Below are 20,688 nucleotides of genomic sequence, written 5' to 3' on the forward strand. Positions count from 1 at the left end.
GTTTTCATACAGTACAGTTAGCTCACGAGCTAACTAAATTGGTTAGAAGATTATCAGGCCAATGACTAAAATAGCTAACTACAACGTTAAGAATTGTATAGGTATTCTTAATTATTACTTATCCTGCTCGGCTTAGGCTAATTTGCTTAAACAACTTCGTGTCCACCGTCCCAGTCCTGTAGCCTAATTGATGGTAGGGTTTTTCTTATCAAACGAGAACGAGCTCAGGCATTGTCGGTATATCCTTCTTTGTAATTTAACTATTTATTGTAAAAGTTACCACCCTGTTGCCTATGTCCTTGTCAAGTTGGAGACAATGAGGGTCTGCACAGTTTGTGGCCAGTTCATTATCTGTGTAAGGTTTAAAGCTTCCAGAACTGTTGGGTCCAGAATCATCATACAGACTTTCCCAATGGTTGTCTCATCTATCTATCAATGCAAAAGAAACATTGAATAGGCTTCTAACATGTTGGAACAAAAGATACAACAATACAAGATTACATGATTTTGTTTATGTTTTCGTCTGTTTCATCAAGTTCTGTGCTAATGCCAATTACCCATCCGTATCCAAAAGCTTGCAGCAAGTCGTACTTTCAACAATGTTTGACTTTGTGATATTTTTGTTGGGTGACCACACTTTTATGCGAATGGAGCCACAGTCATTAAAACATGCATTTTGATTAAGGAATCTTACGAATGGAATTACATATCAGAATCAGAATGGGATTTATTCGCCATGAAAGTTTGCACAGACACGGTATTTGCTTTGGCAGGAAGGTGCATACAGTTAAAACATATAGGAACCTTAAATTTAAATATGTGGACTATCTAGACTAAGGGTACATAAACTAGCAATGGTAAAAAAAGAGTTCAAATAAAAATTTAAATAAAATATACAATAAAATACAATTTAAGTTACAATATAAAAATACAAAAAAAGAAGTGCACCATCATTGTCTTTGGCAGGTTTAATTTTTTCAGCTGCCGAAGGAAGTACATCCTCTGTTGTGCCTTCTTGATGAGGGAGCCGATGTTCAGTTCCCACTTGAGGTCCTGAGAGAGGATAGTGCCCAAAAAGCGGAAGGACTCCACATTGTTGACTGGGGAGTCACACAGGGTGATGGGGTGAGTGGGGCTGTATTCTTCCTGAAGTCCACAACCATCTCCACTGTCTTAAGAACATTGAGCGCTAGGTTGTTCTGGCTGCACCAGGTCACCAGGTTGGCCACTTCCCACCCATAATCAGACTTGTCTCCACTAGAGATGAGCCCAATGAGGGTGGTGTCGTCCGCAAACTTCAGGAGTTTGACGGACGGATGACAGGAGGTGCAGCTGTTGGTGTACAGGGAGAAGAGCAGAGGTGAAAGGATGCAGCCCTGAGGTGATCCGGTGCTGATGGACCGGGAATCATAGACTTGTGTTCCCAGCCTAACACACTGCTTCCTGTCAGACAGGAAGTCTGTGATCCACCTGCAGGTGGAATTAGGCACGTTCAGCTGGGAGAGCTTGTCCTGAAGCAGGGCGGGGATGATGGTATTAAAAGCAGAGCTGAAGTCCACAAACAGGATCCTGGCGTAGGGTGCTGGGGAGTCCAGGTGCTGTGAATTGGAGGGCCTTCTTAACATGGCCATAGCAGACTTGCTGTTTGTGGTGGCCCTGCCTCTGATCATCTACAACGAGTACAGTGATTGGTCCATGGGGACAGAGGTCTGCAAACGCTGGGCCTACAGTGTCAACCTCTACAGCGGCATGCTGCTGCTAGCCTGCATCAGTACTGACCGCTTCATTGCCATCGTCATGGCCCGCAGGCTGCGCTCCCGAGCCCTCCTCTACAGCCGCGTCGTATGTGCTCTGGTCTGGGTCCTGGCCCTCCTCCTGTCAATCCCCAACTTCCTCTACTACGAGAGATACATGCCATCACACAGCAATATCGCATTTGAGGGGAACTGGGTGTTTTTCTTGAACGAGACCTTTGAGGATGATTTTGTCTCGCCGGTGTGTGAGTTCAGGTTCCCGGACATTGAGACGGCCGATAAGATGAAAGTTCAGATCCCTAGCACCCAGATGGCCATAGGGTTCTTCCTCCCCTTACTGATCATGGGATTCTGTTACACCTGCATCATCATCACCCTGCTCCGGGTCAGGGGCTTCCAGAGACACAAGGCAGTGCTAGTAGTGCTGGCCGTGGTGGTGGTCTTCATTGCGTGCCACCTGCCTTACAACATCACCATGCTCTACGACACCATCACAATGTTCCATTTGCAGTCCTGCAAGGATGTTGACCTTCTCCTCACCATCAAGGCGGTCACGGAGAGCGTTGCCTACCTGCACTGCTGCCTCAACCCCGTCCTGTACGCCTTTTTAGGGGTGAAGTTCAGGAAACACTTCAGGAAGATCGTGGAGGACCTCTGGTGCTCGGGGAAGAAGCACATCCAGCCCAGGCGCTTCTCCAGGGTACCAATGGAGATGTATGTCTCCTCCACACGCCGCTCTGTGGACGTCTCCTCCACAGACGCCTCCTCTTTTACCATGTGAAGACTTCCGATTTTTATATGTTTTATGTATTAGAATTAAGCTAGTCTGAAAGCTCAAGATCAGAGGGGATCAGGGAAAGCCACGCAGAGGAATGATCAATGTTTTTTATTGTTTTGTTTTTGTTTGCAAAGGCTCTGACTTATCGGTTACCAGACAGGTGTACCAGGGTACAGTTGTGATTATATAAATCTAATTTAGAAATGCCTATGTTGAATAGTGAATGTTTTGAGAGTGATCAGCACGTAGATTTATATGTATGATTTGTATATTGGCAGATTTTTCCATTATCAACGTTTGAGATGTTGTTATTGCTGTCTTTCCATGAAGCCATAGAGAACACAGCTTTAATGGGATGTTTTTCTTACACTCATCAGGAAATGAATGTATTATTTTAAACTAATTAAACATTTCACAAACTCTGTCACTTTCTCAATTGACCACTTTTAACCATAAATGTGGAGATGGTAATTGAACACTGGTCATATTCAACAAAAAGTACATACAAACAACCACCATTGTAGTTAACACTAGCGCACACAAGGTGACGCCATTGTTTTGAATGACTGTTGCTCTGCTTGAAACTGCCTTGACCACAGATGAGAGTAACCTACCTGAATATCTGCCCTGTGCTTCTATACCCAATGGTGAGGAAGTATAGGTAACATTGTTTATCTATTAGATCAAGAAAAGTTGTTGATAACTACATTATATTATACACAATAGAAACCTGATTTGCAGAAGTGAAGTAAGGTGATGGAGAACTTAAGAGTCTGAATGGGATTTATTTGTTACTAAAATAGTACTTGTTAACAACCAGAAGCGTGTGCTAAGGAGCTCATTTTGACATTGGATTATAATTATATTGAGTGGGATACATTTTTGTACTCAACTTGACAAGAGAAGGCGCGGAAGAGGAAGCTTTTGAAGGGGGAAGATGACAGCTTTATGGTGGGGGATAAAGTTCTGAGAAAGAACATTCGTCAGGAACAGAGAAAGGGGTGAAAATTAGAGTCACACTTACTGGGTCCATTTCAAATATCAAAAATCGACGACAAAAGTGCTTATCTAAAAAACCATAAAGAAAAGATAATGGAAAAGATCAACATTGCCACGCATCCCGGCCAAATGGATTGCCATTGCTTCCAATCCTCCTCCAGAACCACAGCTTAGCCCTTTCAGCTGTGTTACAGTTCCCCAATCCCCCACTTTCACACCTAGTCCACGAACAGACCCCTTGTCCTCTGATCTCAGCAAGATGGTCGACTCAACTGACAACAGACCCTCAATGACAGTCACTCCAAAGGAATGTAAGTATAGACACAATTTATTTCTAGCGACAACATACTGAATACATGCAGGAGTGTCATGTCCCACAGTAGGACTTGGGATTCTAAGGAAATTGATGCTGCATTCAATTACCATTGAGGCTTTCGTAAACAACTCTGTCTTGTAATTTTCAGTAATTACTGATATCTGGTCAGGTCAACGGCAAGGTGTGCTCTGGAGCAAAGTTGAGCCGTAGAAAATATTTGCCGCTGACCTGCAGAATCTGGGTCCCGGAAAGGAGGAAGAGAGTGAGGTAAATGCAAGCTTCTTAAAACCTTTTCATTTACATGCTTGGTTATATATTAATGGGAAATGTAAGGACAATTTCCACTGAAGGTTTGGAATGGATTCATTCATGCCATAATTGGGATGCAAGATCCACCTGAAAGCAAGGCTTTTCTTGTTGACTCCTTCCAACTGACAGCGATGTGGCAAGGATCATACAGGGAATTAACTAAGATGATTATTTCAAAATCTTCATTGAGTCATTGATTATGAGTGTTCATTTTCAGCTTAACCCAATGGCGTATGATGTACTGATAGGACCAGTCTGTGACAAACATCACTGGACTCTTGAGGTGAGAATTTACATGCACTACCAAGGAGCAAAGTATGTATTCCTGCCTGGTCTTTGGGTACACCACGTTCGTCCTGTTCAGTCAAAACAAACTCATTTACTATGATGTCATAAAAGGTTGTTTGCAACAAGGCTGTCCCGGATTCACCAGTCTGAATCGACGTATTCTATGACGTCATAATGGCTCTCATCTCTATAAACTCTGGAAAATTCAGCGGCGGAGCTCATTATCGTTTTGTAATTCGACAGAACTTTTTCTCATAGACGATTCAATGAACATGGATTACAGAAGACCTACTGCTCAAGACCAGGACTTGACCAAGACAGGACTTGACCAGGGTGGTTGTTGACATCACTGAGATCCATCTACAACCTTCTCCCCGCAGCTGCCTGATCCACAGAAAACCACGATGGGAGCCGGCTCCAGCTGGGGAAGGTAAAACGCTACGCTGCCTCTGTCGCTTTGTCTCACAAAAAGATCGACTTGATCGCACTCTTGACGCACAGAGATGGATGCAAACAAGCTACAATTCCATTCTGAGCAGAAAACGCTTCATACTTGTATTTGTTTGTTATCAAGACAATTTAAGATTACTGTTCCATGTTCAGATTATTATTGCTCTGCTAATCAGCTCTGCCAACTTGCGAAAGAGAAAAAATCAAATCATAGACAAAAATATAAAACAAAGTGATCAAAATGATATACACTATCAAGCAGTCAGTAAACAATACACCAACAAATTGAAAACACATTGTTTAAAACATAGTTCTCAGGGAGAAGTCAATTTTTGTACTATCTCAAAACATATTTCATATGTATCCGTCATTGTCCTTTCATAGTAGCTCAAAATTGATCAGAAATTACTACTCTGCTTTGCTCTTTGCATACAGTACTTGTATCCTGCATCTCACTACTCACAACTCACTCATGTTCTTTGCTGATATGAACCTGCAACCAGTGGACAAAACAAACTGTACTGTAACAAATGGAAAGCACTATGTTCAGGGCCATACAATTTGTTCATTGTACAGTATACAGCCTACAATGCGCTGTACAACAGTATACAATACTAAAAGGGACAAAAATCAAAGGAGTAAACATGTGATGAATGTGCTTCTTCTTGTCTTTGGGATGGGTCATGCCAGAGCACTTCGTCGACATCACATGCAACATTTTCCCACCTTCAACAACCTGTTTGCTCTCTGAACTGGCTTATTGGTTGTCTCACATCATTTGAAACAAGTTACTGTAAATCAATTTTGAGTGGTTGTGTTTTGTCAATGACATGTTTTCTCTATTTGTATTTGATTGTTGCCATTTGTGTTTACCAGTATGGATTGTGTTTTACCATGCAAAATGGTTTAAGGTATTGACAACAGACTGCACAATTAGCTACATGAGTTCAGGTAACTAGGAACTTTGTTCAGCCAATGGGTTTAGTGTTTAAGCAATTGAGAAAAACTGTAACCATTGCCAGCACTAGAGAGGTGGCTGAAGTCAAGTAGCAAGAGAAAGCCATTTGCTACAAAATGGTAGATTAAATCCATATGCAACATAAAGAATCATTCAGACAGATAATGTACTTGCATTGTTCATGCATTTCATGTAAAACGTCTGGCGAGTAAAATAAAAAATGTACCAGCCAATGGCGACTCAAGCTTCATTGTGTCTGTAGAGGGTTGAATCATTAGACTAAACACAAAAAAAATAGAGAACACAGCATCCAGGGCATGTAGTTACATGATTGATTGGACCTGATGTTAGTTTCCTCCAGGATCACAATGACTCTTATTGAGTGACGACTTGTTGCTCTTGTAGGGTTAGTTATTACGAAGTTAACTCTTGTACTGGCTGTGAAATATTTTACTGTTGATTGTTTTTCTACAGGTACAGTCTTGCACTTTTTGTGGTTCATGTTGTTTTAATTTGTAACGTGTATAACTGCATGCTCTTATGAGTCTTCTCTTTGGCACTTCACAATGTATGCTTCATGTTTTGGCTGCTTGCAATGTTTGCGACTACCTCGTTGTTATGATCCGTGACCTATGCTCTTTTTGTAAAGCTCTCTCTTGGAAGTCGCTTTGGATAAAAGTGTCTGCCAAATGCATAAATGTAATGTAAATGTAAAGACAAATTTGTTTATGTATACACAGTAAATGCATTTACGTAGCAAAAAAGAAAATGGATATTGGATTTTGAAACATTGGATTTTGGTGTTTCAACACCCATTGATACTTTTCTGATGTATGACTGTGTTGAGCTTGTGTTATGCACCTCTGTTTCACCAACTGTCTCTGGAGGAGGGGATCCCTCACTGAATTTCTCCTCCCAAGGTTTCTTCAATTTTTTCTCCTCAAGTGAGTTTTTCTGGGAGTTTGTCCTTGTCTTCCTTGAGGGTTGAAGTTGGCTGAAGGGCAGTTCTATGGGCGTATGTGAAGCCCTCTGCGACATTGCTTGTAAACAGGGCTATACAAATACTGTAGATTTGATTAGAAAATATTACAGTAACCATCACAACTTAGTACTGTCAACAAATAAAAAAGAAAAAACAGGGTAAGAACCCTCTGGTGTGCTGGATCCAGCCTTGAAAACACTCCACACCTATGTCACCACAGGCCAATTCTATTGCCTGTAGGAAATTCACCCTGCTATGTGGGTTTCGGTCATAGACCTTCCACCGCCACACAGAGAACAACTCTTCAATTGGGTTGAGCAAAGGGCTGTAAGGTAGAAGGCAAACATTTACAGTAAAACATGCTGGTTGATGTTGAACTATTCTCGTACACGGACACCCCGGTGAAAGCTGACATTGTCCCAAACCAGCATTAGAAACAAGTGTGAACTATTTTAAGTCATTGTGTTTTACAAATGACAACTGTGTTGTAGTTGTGTTTAGTGTTTGCCGCCTGTGTTTACCAATTTGCAGCACAAGTGCATCACATTGCAAAATGTTTTTAGTGAATAAAAATGTGTTTAGAGTTTTGCCAAAAGAGTGTCTGATTCAACAAATGAGTTTGGGCCACTGAACAATTGATTCAGAGAATGAGGTATAGTTTTTTAGCAATAATTGCAATATATCGCAATGCATGCAAAAATTGTTTTACACAATTATTGTGAAATACAATTTTTGCATGCATTGCGATATATTGCTCCACGGTATGTTGTTACATTGTATATTGTCCTCTAATGTATACATAACATTTAGTTTGTTTTGTTTGTTTTTTAGTTTGTTTCCAAAGAGGAAAGTAACCTTGTTACTGATTGGACTTGACGACGCGGGAAAGACGTCATTAGTCCAAATTATTACAGGTTAGTAAACTGACTGACAGTCCCTTTCAGCATGTGTAACAGCACCAGTGCTGACTGACTTTTTGGTTTAATTCGGGTCAGATGGCTGAGCGGTTAGGGAATCAGGCTATCAATCAGAAGGTTGCCGGTTCGATTCTGGCCTTGAAAAAATACTTTGTGTCCTTGGGCAAGGCACTTCACCCTACTTGCCATAGGGGAATGTCCCTATATTTAGCCTACTGTAAGTCGCTTTGGATGAGAGCGTCTGCTAAATGTAAATGTTACTCCTGCAGCAGAGCAGAGATCCTCTCCTGGTGTTTCTGAGGCAGAGCTAACTCTGGCAGGCTACCAGCTGACCCTGCTGGACCTTCCCGGGGATCCTGGTCTCAGGACCGTGTGGGCATACTACTACCACCGGTGCCATGGCCTGGTGTTTGTGGTGGACTCTGCCAATAAGAGTCGGGTTAAGGAAAACGAAACTGTCTTCAGTCAGACGCTCACACACCCTCATCTGACTGGGAAGCCTGTTCTTCTGTGAGTATGCTAGTAAAGCAGACTGTGTTTACACAATGTTTACATCCAGTGACATTAACTCTCTCTCCCTCTCTTTCTCTCTGTCTCTCAGGATGTTGAACAAGCAGGACCACCAGAGGGCTTTCGGCCGGGGGAGATTGGAACAGTGTCTCTCAGTAGGAAGCATTGTCGAACGGTCTGAGTGCTCGTGCACAGTAATAGTGAGTGCCTTTCTCCAAAGTTGTAGTTTGTTTGAGTCTTGGGAGCTCATTTGGGTTTTGTTTCCACAAAGGCATTTTCAAACCCCCCTTACTCACCACGTAAAACATTGATTTCTGTCATAAATCATAGAGGTAGCCACCCCCACCTCTTGTTTGACGACACATCTGCACAGTCTAGATATCTCAGATCTACAATGTGTTCCCGGTCTTGTAGAAGTGCTCTGCTATGCCTGACTGTCACAAGTCACTGGGTAAGAAGGCCATCCGATTTGGACTACGTGAGCTCCTGCGACGGGTCTCTCCAGATTATCGGGTCCTCTGTGAACGTGTCCAGGAGGACACAGAGAACATCAGGGCCATCATGGATGAGGAGACCAGGAGAGGGTCAGATAGACTTGTGAAGATGTGAGCAGGAAGAAGGGAAAGGGGGATGAAGGCTAGGGGAAGACTGTTATAGTCAGGATGAATCATGAACTCATATAGTGTTTGCTTATAAGTAAGGAGGGGAAGTAAGTGAAAAGACAAGTGTTCTCTGAAGAGTGTGTGTGGTAGAAATAACATTTAAATGACAAGACGACTTCACGTTTCTTGTGTAATGCCTGTCTTACGTGGGCGGGGTTTCAGTGTGCCAATAGAAAATATGTCGTTTTCATTTACAGTGAAGAAGAGCCTGAAGGAGAAATGAAAGGAGAGATTTCCGAGGGAAGCGAGGAAGCCTCTGTCGTCGCTGATTCTCTGGAGAGCTGCAGAGAGAACGGACCACCTGAGACGACACTTCACGTACTGAAGCGAGCGGCTCACGAGGTCCAGTTCTTATCCTCTGCCTCTCGGACGGACTCATCCTCAGCGGAGCTGGGCTCATCCTCACCGGAGCTGGGCTCATCCTCAGCGGAGCTGGGCGTGCTGTTAGTGGACGGCATCCTCAACCAGCTGAGGGAGTCCTCTCCCTCTGAGAGCCAGCTCACGTCAGACTCGGACCGGACGGAGCCCGACCTGGCGACTTCTCCCGAGCGGACTCGTCCGATCGACATCCGCGAACCCACTGTGACCTCCGAGGACGGTGCCGGCTTTACCCGCCAGGATGTGAAACAGGAGGCTACGGCGATTGTGGAGGCCTTCCTGAATGACATCCAGGCCCTCTCTGAAATAGCAGGAGGGCCCGGCGCTGAGCCCAAGGCTCTGCTGTTCGCCTTCAGGCTGATCGGTGAACTACAGAGAAAGATCGGTCGTTTCTACATCCAGCTGCCTCCAGACCAGGCCACATCAGAGGGGGAGGTGAGCCCAGAACGGACGGACTCTCCTGCCTCTGTGGCCACGAGGAGAGGATCCAGTAGCCCAACTCAGGCCAAGAAAAGTCCGATTCTGGAGCGCATTCGGGGTCATAGGTCGACCCCTGTCCAAACCCAAGGTCAAAGGTCAAAGGTCATTGAGTTTGAACAGGTCACGCTGCCCGGCACCCCGATCGACGAGAACGTTGTTTTCGACAGTTGTCCGATCGTCAGAAGCACGACTATCGACACGGGGGACTACAACCACCTTCCAGAGGAGTCCGTTGACGGAGGCAGTGAGACCATAAGTCGGGTGGTTGACTCGCTCCTGGGCAGCGTGAAGTCGGACCATCGTCTGCTAGCGCCCTCAGATCCCCGGCTCGACCCAGCCAGGCTTCAGCACTTGTCCAGAAACCTGCTGGACCAGTTGAACACCCTCCTGAACGCACACAATGAGCTGCTGCAGCTGCAAACCCAGGCTGGGGAGAGGAGGAGCTTCTCAGACACGGTGCTGATTAAGCGCCACGGTAACCGCGGTGACCCTCAGCCAGAGACGGCCGTCCCCTCTGAGTTGGTGTACGGCTTCGCTGAGCGGTCAGTGAGACGCCTGCTCCTCCCCTTCCTGCAGGAGCCCGTCTGCAGCCTCACACCCTCCAGCTGCTCCTCCTCCCAGGATTCCTCAGAGATCTTCCAGCAGGCCGTGAGTCTCCTCTCCACAGTCATGGTGGACCAGGTGATTGAAAACCTGTCTGGGAGCTCCCAGTCCTCCACCACGGGTCTGGGAGTCCAGGAATCAGAGTCCTCCACAGTGGGACAGGACCAGGGAGAGAGTGCTCTCCTTCAGGTGGACAAAAAGAAGAAGAAGAAGAAGATGTCATTTTTCAAAAAGCTGCGTTTCAGTTTCAAGGTAAAAACAGAATGTAGTTAATTACATCCAGAATGATGGTTCATGTTTCACAAGTCAGTGGCTTTGTTGATGTTTGTAGTCTTCCAACATTCACTTTGTTTGGTTATTTGTCGGTTGTATTGTTTTTAAACCATCTGTAAATAAGTTAGAGCATGTTTAGTACTTCTGATGTGTAGAGACCCCTTTTTTTGCTAACTGGTTTTACTTCTGTAAAATGCAAAATGTAGAAATCCAAGTCGAAGCCCAAGGCAGCCCAACCTGAAACACAGACGTCTCCACACCATGACTTCATCTGTAAGTACAGACTGGACAAGGTCTAAGATGGGACCAGTGTTGTTACACAGGCTTTGCATAGACATTCACAAACACACACATACACACACACACATGCGACCAGAAGCTCATAGACACTCTACCTCCTGTCCCCAGCACCCAACACCGGTGTGTCCCAGACACAGACAGGGCCTGTCTCTGGCTCCCAGCTCCTGGACAAACCGGCCAAGCGCTCTGTGTTTGCCAAGGCCTTGTCCTCCCTCAGGAAAGGCCTGTGCAACATCTTCAAGTGAGACATTCGGCGCCCCCCAAGGGAGCCTCTCCCTTGCCCACCCCCCTCCCCTCCTCTCCCCTCCCCTCCTCTCATTTCCTTTCCCCTCCCCTTTCTCCTCTCTTCTACTCTCCCCTCCTCCCTTCCCCTCTCTCTTTTCCTTTCCCCTCCCCTCCTCTGCCCTCCCCTGCCTTCTCCTCACCCCTCTCTCCCCTCTCTTCTACTCCCCCCTCCTCCCTTCCCCTCTCTCCCCTCCCCTCTCTCCTTTCCTTTCCCCTCCCTTCTCCTTAACTCCCCTTCCCTCCCCTCTCCCCTGTCCTCCCCTCTCTCCTCTTTTCTACTCTCCCCTCCTCTTCTCCCGCTACTCTCCTTTAGTCTCCCCTCCTTTCCCCTGCCCTCTCTCCTCACTTCTACTCTCCCCTCTCTCCCTTCCCCTCTCCTTTCCTCTCCTCCCCTCCTCTACCCTCCCCTCTCTCCTCTCTTCTACTCTATTCTCCCCTTCTCTCCTTTCCCCTCCCCTCTCCCCTCCCCCTCTCTCCTCTCCTTTCCTGTCCCATCCCATCCCTTCTCCTCCCCTCCCCTCTCTCCCCTCCTCTCATTTTTTCCCCCTCCCCTCTCTTCTACTCTCCTTTCCCCTCCTCCCCTCCCCTCTCTCCTCCCTTCTACTCTCTCCCCCTCCCCTCCCCGCCTTTCCCCTTCCCTCTCTCCCCTCCTCTCCCCTCCCATCCCCTCCTCCCATTCCTTCTTCTCCCCCCTTCTCCCCTTTCCTCCCCTCCCTCCTCTCTCGGTTCCTGCCTACCAGCCTCCTAGCCCTACCTCCTGCTCTGCATCCAGCGCTGGGCCCAGCCTCCTACCACTAAACCCTGCCCAGAATCCGTGAGGTAAACTAATAAACCAGAGTTAATAAATAATTACACAAACACTTCGCTGGGACCACATTCCCATAATTGTCTTGTTTTTCAATTAAATTTTGCCCAATGTTAAATAATTCACCATAATAATACTCCATGCACAAACTACACTTGCAAATGATACTGTTGTTCCATATAATGTTATTGCCCCACAGACTGGGTTGGTGTAACCTAAAGTAAACACCCTCTACCCATCCACCATTACAGATGTTGAAGCCCAGCAACCCTGGCAGGTTGGGCAAGGTCATCCAGGACCATCAGGAGGCGCATGCATCCCAGTGCAACAAGACTCTCACCTCCGCACATGCTCACTTCAACGAAAAGAAGAGAGCAATAGAAAGCAGAGTGGACAGGTGTGTGTGAGAGAGAGATACAGAGAGCGATAGCAAGTATGGTCGGGTTGTGATTAGGTTTGTGTGTGTTTGTGTGTGTGTACAAGAGAGACAGTCTGTATGTGAAATAATGCATTTGTTTTGATTATCTGTGTGTTTGTGTTGAGGACAGGAAGGGAGAGAGGGCAGCAGATGCCCCTTTAGAGCGCCCTCTGGAAAACAAGCCCTGGATGCCATCAGACAGTCAGAGAGAAGCACAGATGACAAGGACCTAAAGCCTAAAGCGAGGCCTCCGACATCGAGTGGACAGACCCTTCATCAGGACAGACCCAAGAATAAAAATAGAAATTCTCTAATAATCTCGACACCAAAAATAATTGTATTAAATAACTGATGATACATTATTGAATAATAATTTGATTACATAAATAAATAATAAATGTTAAGATGTTGATGTTACAGAGCTGTTGATTTAGGTTCCCTCACCTACATGGTTCCTACACCTTTTCATGTCTCTTTGAAATGTATGCCCAACACAAGGTGTAGTACAGCAGGGTGAAATTAAAATGTTGTCATACAAAGACACCAAATACATCATTGGAAAGGTCTTGATCAGAAGAGTAACACAATGCCAGTCTGAAGGCTCTACTTGGTTCCTGGTGTGAAATATGGACATCTGAACTTGGACTTTAAGCCCAAAATATGGGATTCTAGGTGGTGCTGTTTTGTCCCCTGTTGGTACTGGGGGTTAGGAGTTTGAGTTCCTTTATGGTAAATAGTCATGGCTTGGTACAGCGAATAATTGGGGTTAGTTACCACGTAGAAGTTGCACACCAGGGTTGACACTTCACAGAAGGTGCCATCCGGTCTGTTAGACTGTGGATGGTGTGAAGTAAGCAGTTCCAGACAGATCCACTAGTGTGTCACACATCGTACCAAAGGCAACGCCGTCCTATTCACATGTTTGAGCACTAGAGCTGTGCATATTAAAAAATAGAATCAATGTCCACTTCTGGTTTAATTAAAGCTTTGAGAAGATTGAAATCCATCAGAGGACCAGTCAAACAGTTCCACTCAGATCAAGGTACTAATTTCATAGGAGCCTTCAAAGAGCTGAAGATAAATACAGAACACACACAGTTACAGACCTTCAAGACCAAAGCTGTTCAAAGATCTTCAATTCCCAGATGTGTCACATATAGGAGGAACATGGGAGAGAATGATTGGAGTCGCCCTTCGCATCTTGGATGCCATGTTATTTCAAAAGAGCTCTGCTCACCTCACCAGTTTGTACTGTATAAGTTACAATCGTGAGACGGGGAGCTTCAACAGTACTCACTAGCTATAGGCTTGTTTCACAATAACTTTTGCTCCTCTCAGAATAGTCATAGTGGTATAGGCTACTGTAATGACACATTATACCAGGCGAAGAGTGTGCCGTCTTCATTTACACTGGAAAAAGTCAATTGCAATGTATAATGCTTATACTTGTGTTGTATTGATGTGTTTTGTCACTGTGGTCTTGCACGCCCGCCACGTCATTTTATGTGGCCCGCGGAAGCTCAATGTGCTATTGAAATAAGTCTACCCTGCTTTACAGCGTGCATTGACCATAAACGACATCTCTCACCACGCATTTCGATTGTGTTACGGCAAAGTGACGACATCCCGCCTCTAGAAAGCAGTGTATGCACATCAGTGTTAAACGCAAAGTTTAACTGGGTGAAGGCGAGCATGGTTTGAATGACAGCACTCCAATGCAGCCGGTTCTGCGAACGTACCCCATGTGCATTTTCAGTCAAGGTCCTCGGGCATTCAACCCAAGTTGGTATCACTCTCGAACTTGGTTAGAGTACTCAGCCAAGCTAGCATGTTTCTGCTTCCCTTGTCGACAATTTGGAGCCAGAAATGATGAAGACATCACCTTCATTAGACAAGGTTTTACCAATTGGAAAACGGCTATGTTTTTTTTACATAAAGCTCAAAAAGCTATTCTGCGTTCAAATAAAGGGCAAAAAAGTTTTGCTCTTGCGCTATGCGCTCTTGCATTTTGTCACCAAACACTGAGAAAAATATGCACATTTATCCTCCATGAAGAACAGCAGATTGTCCAAGAATTAAAAGGCGGACTTCAATTGCAGCATAATAGGCCCTATGTTCACAAAAGCTACAACAAAAACACCATGTTTTTACATCTTTACTGACGTTACATCGTAGTTACAACTGGCCCTTTGACGGCAACCATAATGCTGATGTGGCCCTCGGTGAAAATGAGTTTGACACCCCTGCGATATAGACAAGGCTCTGGTTTTGTGAATTCATTTCTCCACCACCAAGTGTATTATCCAATGTGAAAAATGATAAACAAAAAGACTGACATAATTGAAAACAAAAAGATCCATACAAACTGTAGGCCTATGTACAGTCAAAACTACAATATACTACTCTAATGCTAATTTCCGCTTTGTTAAACACTATTGACTTATGCTAAAACCGAAGTTCAATGTAAGTTAGCCTATTAATATAAATAGCCTACAGTATCCTCCGACCAGCGGTGGCACTAATACCTCGGATACACATGAAAAAAGGGGCCTGAGGAGAGAGTTCCGGCTTCAGGGGCCTGAGGAGAGAGTTCCGGTTTGGAGGGGCCTGAGGAGGGAGCACTGCATTTGGACCCTTGTCATAGATCCTACCCTTTTGTACGGTGGCCCTGAAGTGCAAATCACACCCCCTAATATGAGTACATCCCCCAAATGAAAACACTCCCCCCGAATACGAGTTAACTCCCCCCAAATCGGATGACTTGTTCACCTCCCCCCCAATACAAAGACACGCTCCCCCAAATGGAAAACGACTTTACATTAACTCTGAACGGAAAGGGTAGGTAACACTTTAGAGCTGATTGGATGCAATAGGCTAACTAACAAGAAATATGATATTGATCGACAGAAGTACAAAATGCAATAGCCTGGCAGAGTTACGTGCACCAGAACATTTGTTTGGCTATCGAAGAATGTAGCAAATAGTAGGCTACTTAGGCAAAAGTATTTCGTGTTAAATGTAAAAATCGATAGCTAAAAGTTGTTTGGCTATCGATTTTTACATTTAACACGAAACAGAGTAACGTGACAGAGTAACGTGGACCAGGATATCCTGGTCCACGTTACTCTGTTATTGTGGCATTTCGTTCTTCTGTAGTAGACTATTGGTTTGTTCTTCTGAAAAGTCCTGCCTTCAACTGCGTTTTTAGCGTGCGCATAGGCTACTTATATTGTGAAACGTTACAGTTTTTTACAATAGCTATGACACTTTTTTCAATACCTTTAACAAGTTTCCTAAACTCTTGACACAGTTGGCACAACATCCGCCTGTGTTGGCTATACAATTAACACATTTCTTGTTGCTTTGACACAAAATGCGTAGAGTAAACACAAATTTTAAATGCTTGAACTTGTCCACACAAGCTCAACCAAAACAATCGATTTTTACAGACCAATTTACCTATGCTTTAACACTGTATGTCAGAACAGATAACACTATGTTCAAAACCTAATTTATTGGCTAAAGTCAAAGTGAACAGCTATTCATATTGTGAATTGAAACACAAATATATCCCCTGTATTTTATTCCATTGCTACTGAGAAAAAGCTGGTTGAAGTTATGCAAATACTATAAATTACAGTTGATTCCCAACTAGGAAACATTATGGTGTTGAGGTTCTTTCAATCGCATGACTATATGGTATATATACTGCAAAGTGGAGCTCTTTGTGCTGATCTTGTGTGGGGAAAAAAACAATATAGAGCAACACGAAGAAAGTAAGAATACAGTAATACCTGCACGAAGGAGAGGAAGACAAGTACCAGGACAAGGGAGAGGAGTGGGACAAGGGCAAGGGAGAGGGAAAGGAGTTAGAATGTGTGGTGGCGCTCAGAGAAGTGCCAGAGCTAGGGTAATACTGTAATTCTCAGCTAAATTGCACATTTCTCGCAGTAATGTCCTGTTGCAAATGAAGCCTTTACTGCAGCAATTATGTTTCTCTCTTCTTTTTTTCAATACAGTAACCGTACATTCTATAAAGCTACTCTGACATCGGTCATTCATTTTTTGTTCTGAATTTCTGCAGCAAAAGAAACAAAATGCATGCATTTACTAAACCCAACAAAACTAAAATGTTGAGGCTTCAAAAGAAACTGCATTGCAAACACAATCTATAATCTATATACTGTAATATGAGACCTGACACATATACCTAAAAGAATGCAGTTTCTGTAATTCCATCTGATGTTAGTGTTTTTTATGACATTGTGCTATGATTGACTAAATGTTCCTGTGAAAAGAGAACGTGTGTGTTAGTGTTTGGTAGACATGGTGTCATGTTTAGTGTATTTTTTTGTTATGACAATTAGTGTTTGAGTTTAGTTTACGATGTGTGATTTTGAGCATGAAATTAACTGTTTGGCCAATTGTGTGTGGTAGGTGTGTTGGTGCGTTAAGAGTTTAGAAAACTTGTTTAAGGTATTGAAAAAACTGTCATAGCGATTGTAAAAAACTGTAACAGCACATCTGAGATTATTTCATAGGAATGACCCTGATTCAAATAAACAGTAGTTTCATGATTCTGAATTGTAAACATTAATGTTTCCTCTTTCTTTCCAACCAAAACGATCAAGTTCATGATAATGACAGAGTTACGTGGACTAGTTGTTTGGCTATGTTTAACATGCAATTTATGCTTTTGCATACGTAGCCTATGCTACATGCTTCGATACCCAAATAAATGTCCTAGTGCACGTAACTCTGTCAGGCTATTGCATTTTTTACTTCTGTCGATCAATTTCTTAGCCAACTAACATCCAATCAGCGCTAAAGTGTAGTACCTACCCTTTCCATTCAGAGTTAATGTAATGTCGTTTTCCATTTGGGGGACCGTGTTTTTGTATTGGGGGGAGGTGAACAAGTCATCCGATTTGGGGGGAGTTGACTCGTATTCGGGGGGAGTGTTTTCATTTGGGGGATGTACTCATATTAGGGGGTGTGATTTGCACTTCAGGGCCACCGTACATTTGGGGCCATTGTTATAATATTTCAATATCATTATGCCTCAATTAGCTAGTTATAGATTAAGAGTTGTGCTTTCAAGTGTACAGATGGCTTGCTGCTGTGTAAAATAATTTATGTTGTTAAATGAATATTCTGATCCGTCTACTATGTACTCATATGAATCTTCCCTAGGAGCACTGTTGAAATATTTTGGAGCTGGGCCACAACCAATGCCTCCTGCCCAGAAGTGCCAGTGCTACAGTTGATGATACAGCAGGTCCGTTTTCAACAATCCCAGATCAGTATATATTGTAGGTATTTAATTTAATATCAGTTTTGTAAGAAATAAGAAAATACTGTATCTTTAAGTTATTTGGAGTTGAATCTTTTGCACTTTTGCACGTTGCTAGTTTAAACCATAAGCTATTAAAGTGGTTAACTAGTGTACAGTAGATGCATTGTCTGGTTTATTTAGCTACTTTTCAGTATACCACATTAGGTACACCACTTAGTACTGTAAGACTTTGAATACTTGAAGTTCAAATCATCGCATGACCAATCTGGGTTTGCTTCTGTTAAAATTTAAAACTGTATAAGGGCGAAATAAATCAAAGTTATCATGAAAGCAACATAACTAATAACATTGCTAATTAGTGCATTAGATTAATAGTGTGCGAATAATCAAGCATTAAAAATAATCAATATTTGCGTCACAGGGGGGCTCCTAAATCAATTCTGCTTAAGGCCCCATAAAGGCTTGGGCCGGCCCTGAAATCACACCACGTGTTAATCATCCCCAAAATGTGAATTTATAATTTATGAGTTATACAGCCTACCAACCTGCTTGTAACCTTCATGATATCAAGGCGAGCATAAGACGTCATCGTTCCGTACTCACACAAAAAGCGTTGTGGGAGTAGCCCGCTATTAGATACAGTGAACCTTCAATGACTAATGGATCCTCATCATGGTAAAAAAAATCTTTCTTTGGTATTGCTAATGGGCCCTTACCTACAGAAATTGTAAAAGTCTTGCCAAAACAAAAGAGGAATACGAATGAATGACTATTTAAAGTTGATAATAATAAATCTTTACTTTTTAAATGTATTCCAAATAACACAAATAAATGAGGGTGATGGTTAGGTGGTGCTGAGGGTGGAGCTGTAGAGAAAAAGAAGCTGAGGGAACCTAAATGAACAGCTCTGTAACATCAACATCTTAATAAATATTTATAATTTATTTATGTAATCAAATTATTATTCAATAATGTATCATTAGTTATTTAATACAATTATTTATGGTGTCTAGATTATTAGAGAATTTCTATTTTTATTCTTGGGTCTGTCCTGATGAAGGGTCTGTCCACTCGATGTCGGAGGCCTCGCTTTAGGCTTTAGGTCCTTGTCATCTGTGCTTCTCTCTGACTGTCTGATGGCATCCAGGGCTTGTTTTCCAGAGGGCGCTCTATAGGGGCATCTGCTGCCCTCTCTCCCTCCCTGTCCTCAACACAAACACACAAACACAGATAATCAAAACAAATGCATTATTTCACATACAGACTGTCTCTCTTCTACACACACACACAAACCTAATCACAACCCGACCATACTTGCTCTCGCTCTCTGTATCTCTCTCACACACACACCTGTCCACTCTGCTTTCTATTGCTCTCTTCTTTTCGTTGAAGTGAGCATGTGCGGAGGTGAGAGTCCTGTTGCACTGGGATGCATGCGCCTCCTGATGGTCCTGGATGACCTTGCCCAACCTGCCAGGGTTGCTGGGCTTCAGCATCTGTAATGGTGGATGGGTAGAGGGTGTTTACTTTAGGTTACACTAACCCAGTCTGTGGGGCAATAACATTATGTGGAACAACAGTATCATTTGCAAGTGTAGTTTGTGCATGGAGTATTATTATGGTGAATTATTTAACATTGGGCTAAATTTAATTAAAAAACAAGACAATTATGGGAATGCGGTTCCAGCGAAGTGTTAGAGTCATTATCTTTTAACTCTGGTTTATTAGTTTACCTCCTGGATTCTGGGCAGGGGTTAGTGGTAGGAGGCTGGGCCCAGCGCTGGATGCAAAGCAGGGGTTAGTGGAAGGAGGCAGGGACCAGCGCTGGATGCAGAGCAGGGGTTAGTGGAAGGAGGCAGGGACCAGCGCTGGATGCAGAGCAGGGGTTAGTGGTAGGAGGCTGGGCCCAGCGCTGGATCCTGAGCAGGGGTTAGTGGTAGGAGGCTGGTAGGCAGGAAGCACACTCAGGATACCGAGAGAGGAGGGGAGGAGAGGAGGGGGGAAGGGAGAGGAGAAGGGAGGGGAGGGGATGGGAGAAGGGAAGGGGAAAGGAGAGGGGAGAGGGGAGGGGAAAGGAGAGGTGAGGAGAAGGGAGGGGGGGGGGAAGGAGGGGAGAGGAGAGGAGAAAGGGGGGAGAGTAGAAGAGAGGAGAGACAGGAGGGGAGGGGGGGACGCGAGGAGAAGAGAGGGGATAGGAGAAGAGGAGGGGGAGGAGAGGAGGGGGAGGAGAGAAGAAGGGAGGGGAGTAGAAGAGAGGGGAGAGGGGAGGGGAAAGGAGAGGAGGGGAGGAGGGAAGGAGGGGAGGAGAGGAAAGGAGAGAGAGTAGAAGAGAGGAGAGAGGGGAGTGGAAGGGAAGGGAGGGGAGAGGAGGGGGAGGGCAGGGGAGGAGAGGAGGGGGTTGGAGAGGGGGGTCAGACTTCTCACAGGCTCATTCAGCAGCAACAGCAAGATCTGGACCTAAGGAAAACACCATGGGAACACTGATTATTAGTATACTAGTACTAATAAGTATATAAGTTAGTATAGTGAGATCAGGTCTGCTGAGTTGATCATTGGCAGGAAGCTCCCAGCCCTACAAGACACCTACCACACACGATGCCTCAGGAATGTCATGCTATGCCAGGTTGCTTTGCGTTCTCTTGTCCCAAGAATTTCCGTGCCCAGTCTTGTGTTGTTCTGTGTACCTGACAATAAAATAACTTGAACTATACACACACACACAAACACACATTTCTTATAACTTCGTACAAAGACGCCAAATTGTACCATTATCCATCTCACCAGGGCCGGCGATTGCTATAGGTGAACTAGGCAGCCGCCTAGGGCGCCATGAAGAGGGGGGCGGCAAAATCCGAAGTGCATCCATTAATTTACCGTCCCGCACCACCACCAGCAGAGGGCGGCAAGTGACATATCCGGGGGGGGGG

General features: G+C 44.3%; 1 protein-coding gene, 2 long non-coding RNA genes and 1 pseudogene across 3 annotated transcripts; 3 read left to right on the forward strand and 1 right to left on the reverse strand.

Annotated features, from left to right (window-relative positions):
* The first annotated feature begins 316 nt into the window (after window positions 1-316).
* LOC146273335 (C-C chemokine receptor type 6 pseudogene) lies at window positions 317-2,535 on the forward strand (annotated as a pseudogene).
* A 2,149-nt stretch (window positions 2,536-4,684) lies between these two features.
* LOC146273336 (uncharacterized) lies at window positions 4,685-11,241 on the forward strand. Its single transcript, XM_084705692.1, has 8 exons — window positions 4,685-4,874; window positions 7,666-7,748; window positions 8,021-8,261; window positions 8,353-8,461; window positions 8,676-8,866; window positions 9,121-10,636; window positions 10,864-10,930; window positions 11,066-11,241. The coding sequence occupies exons 1-8, from the start codon at window positions 4,849-4,851 to the stop codon at window positions 11,200-11,202; spliced, it is 2,370 nt and encodes a 789-aa protein (XP_084561818.1). The 5' UTR covers window positions 4,685-4,848; the 3' UTR covers window positions 11,203-11,241.
* Window positions 11,242-11,935: 694 nt separating this feature from the next.
* Window positions 11,936-12,812, forward strand: LOC146273337 (uncharacterized). The gene is made up of 3 exons (XR_014766419.1): window positions 11,936-12,061; window positions 12,299-12,444; window positions 12,596-12,812. It is a non-coding gene; the product is annotated as an uncharacterized LOC146273337 (long non-coding RNA).
* A 5,910-nt stretch (window positions 12,813-18,722) lies between these two features.
* On the reverse strand, window positions 18,723-20,665 carry LOC146273338 (uncharacterized). The gene is made up of 4 exons (XR_014766742.1): window positions 20,528-20,665; window positions 20,349-20,445; window positions 19,112-19,257; window positions 18,723-18,962 (listed from the first exon to the last, which is right to left on the reverse strand). It is a non-coding gene; the product is annotated as an uncharacterized LOC146273338 (long non-coding RNA).
* Between the last annotated feature and the right edge of the window lie 23 nt (window positions 20,666-20,688).

This window comes from Hypomesus nipponensis, chromosome 9 (genome assembly GCF_054491055.1).
Source record: "Hypomesus nipponensis isolate SF chromosome 9, ASM5449105v1, whole genome shotgun sequence".
Classification (NCBI taxonomy): domain Eukaryota; kingdom Metazoa; phylum Chordata; class Actinopteri; order Osmeriformes; family Osmeridae; genus Hypomesus; species Hypomesus nipponensis.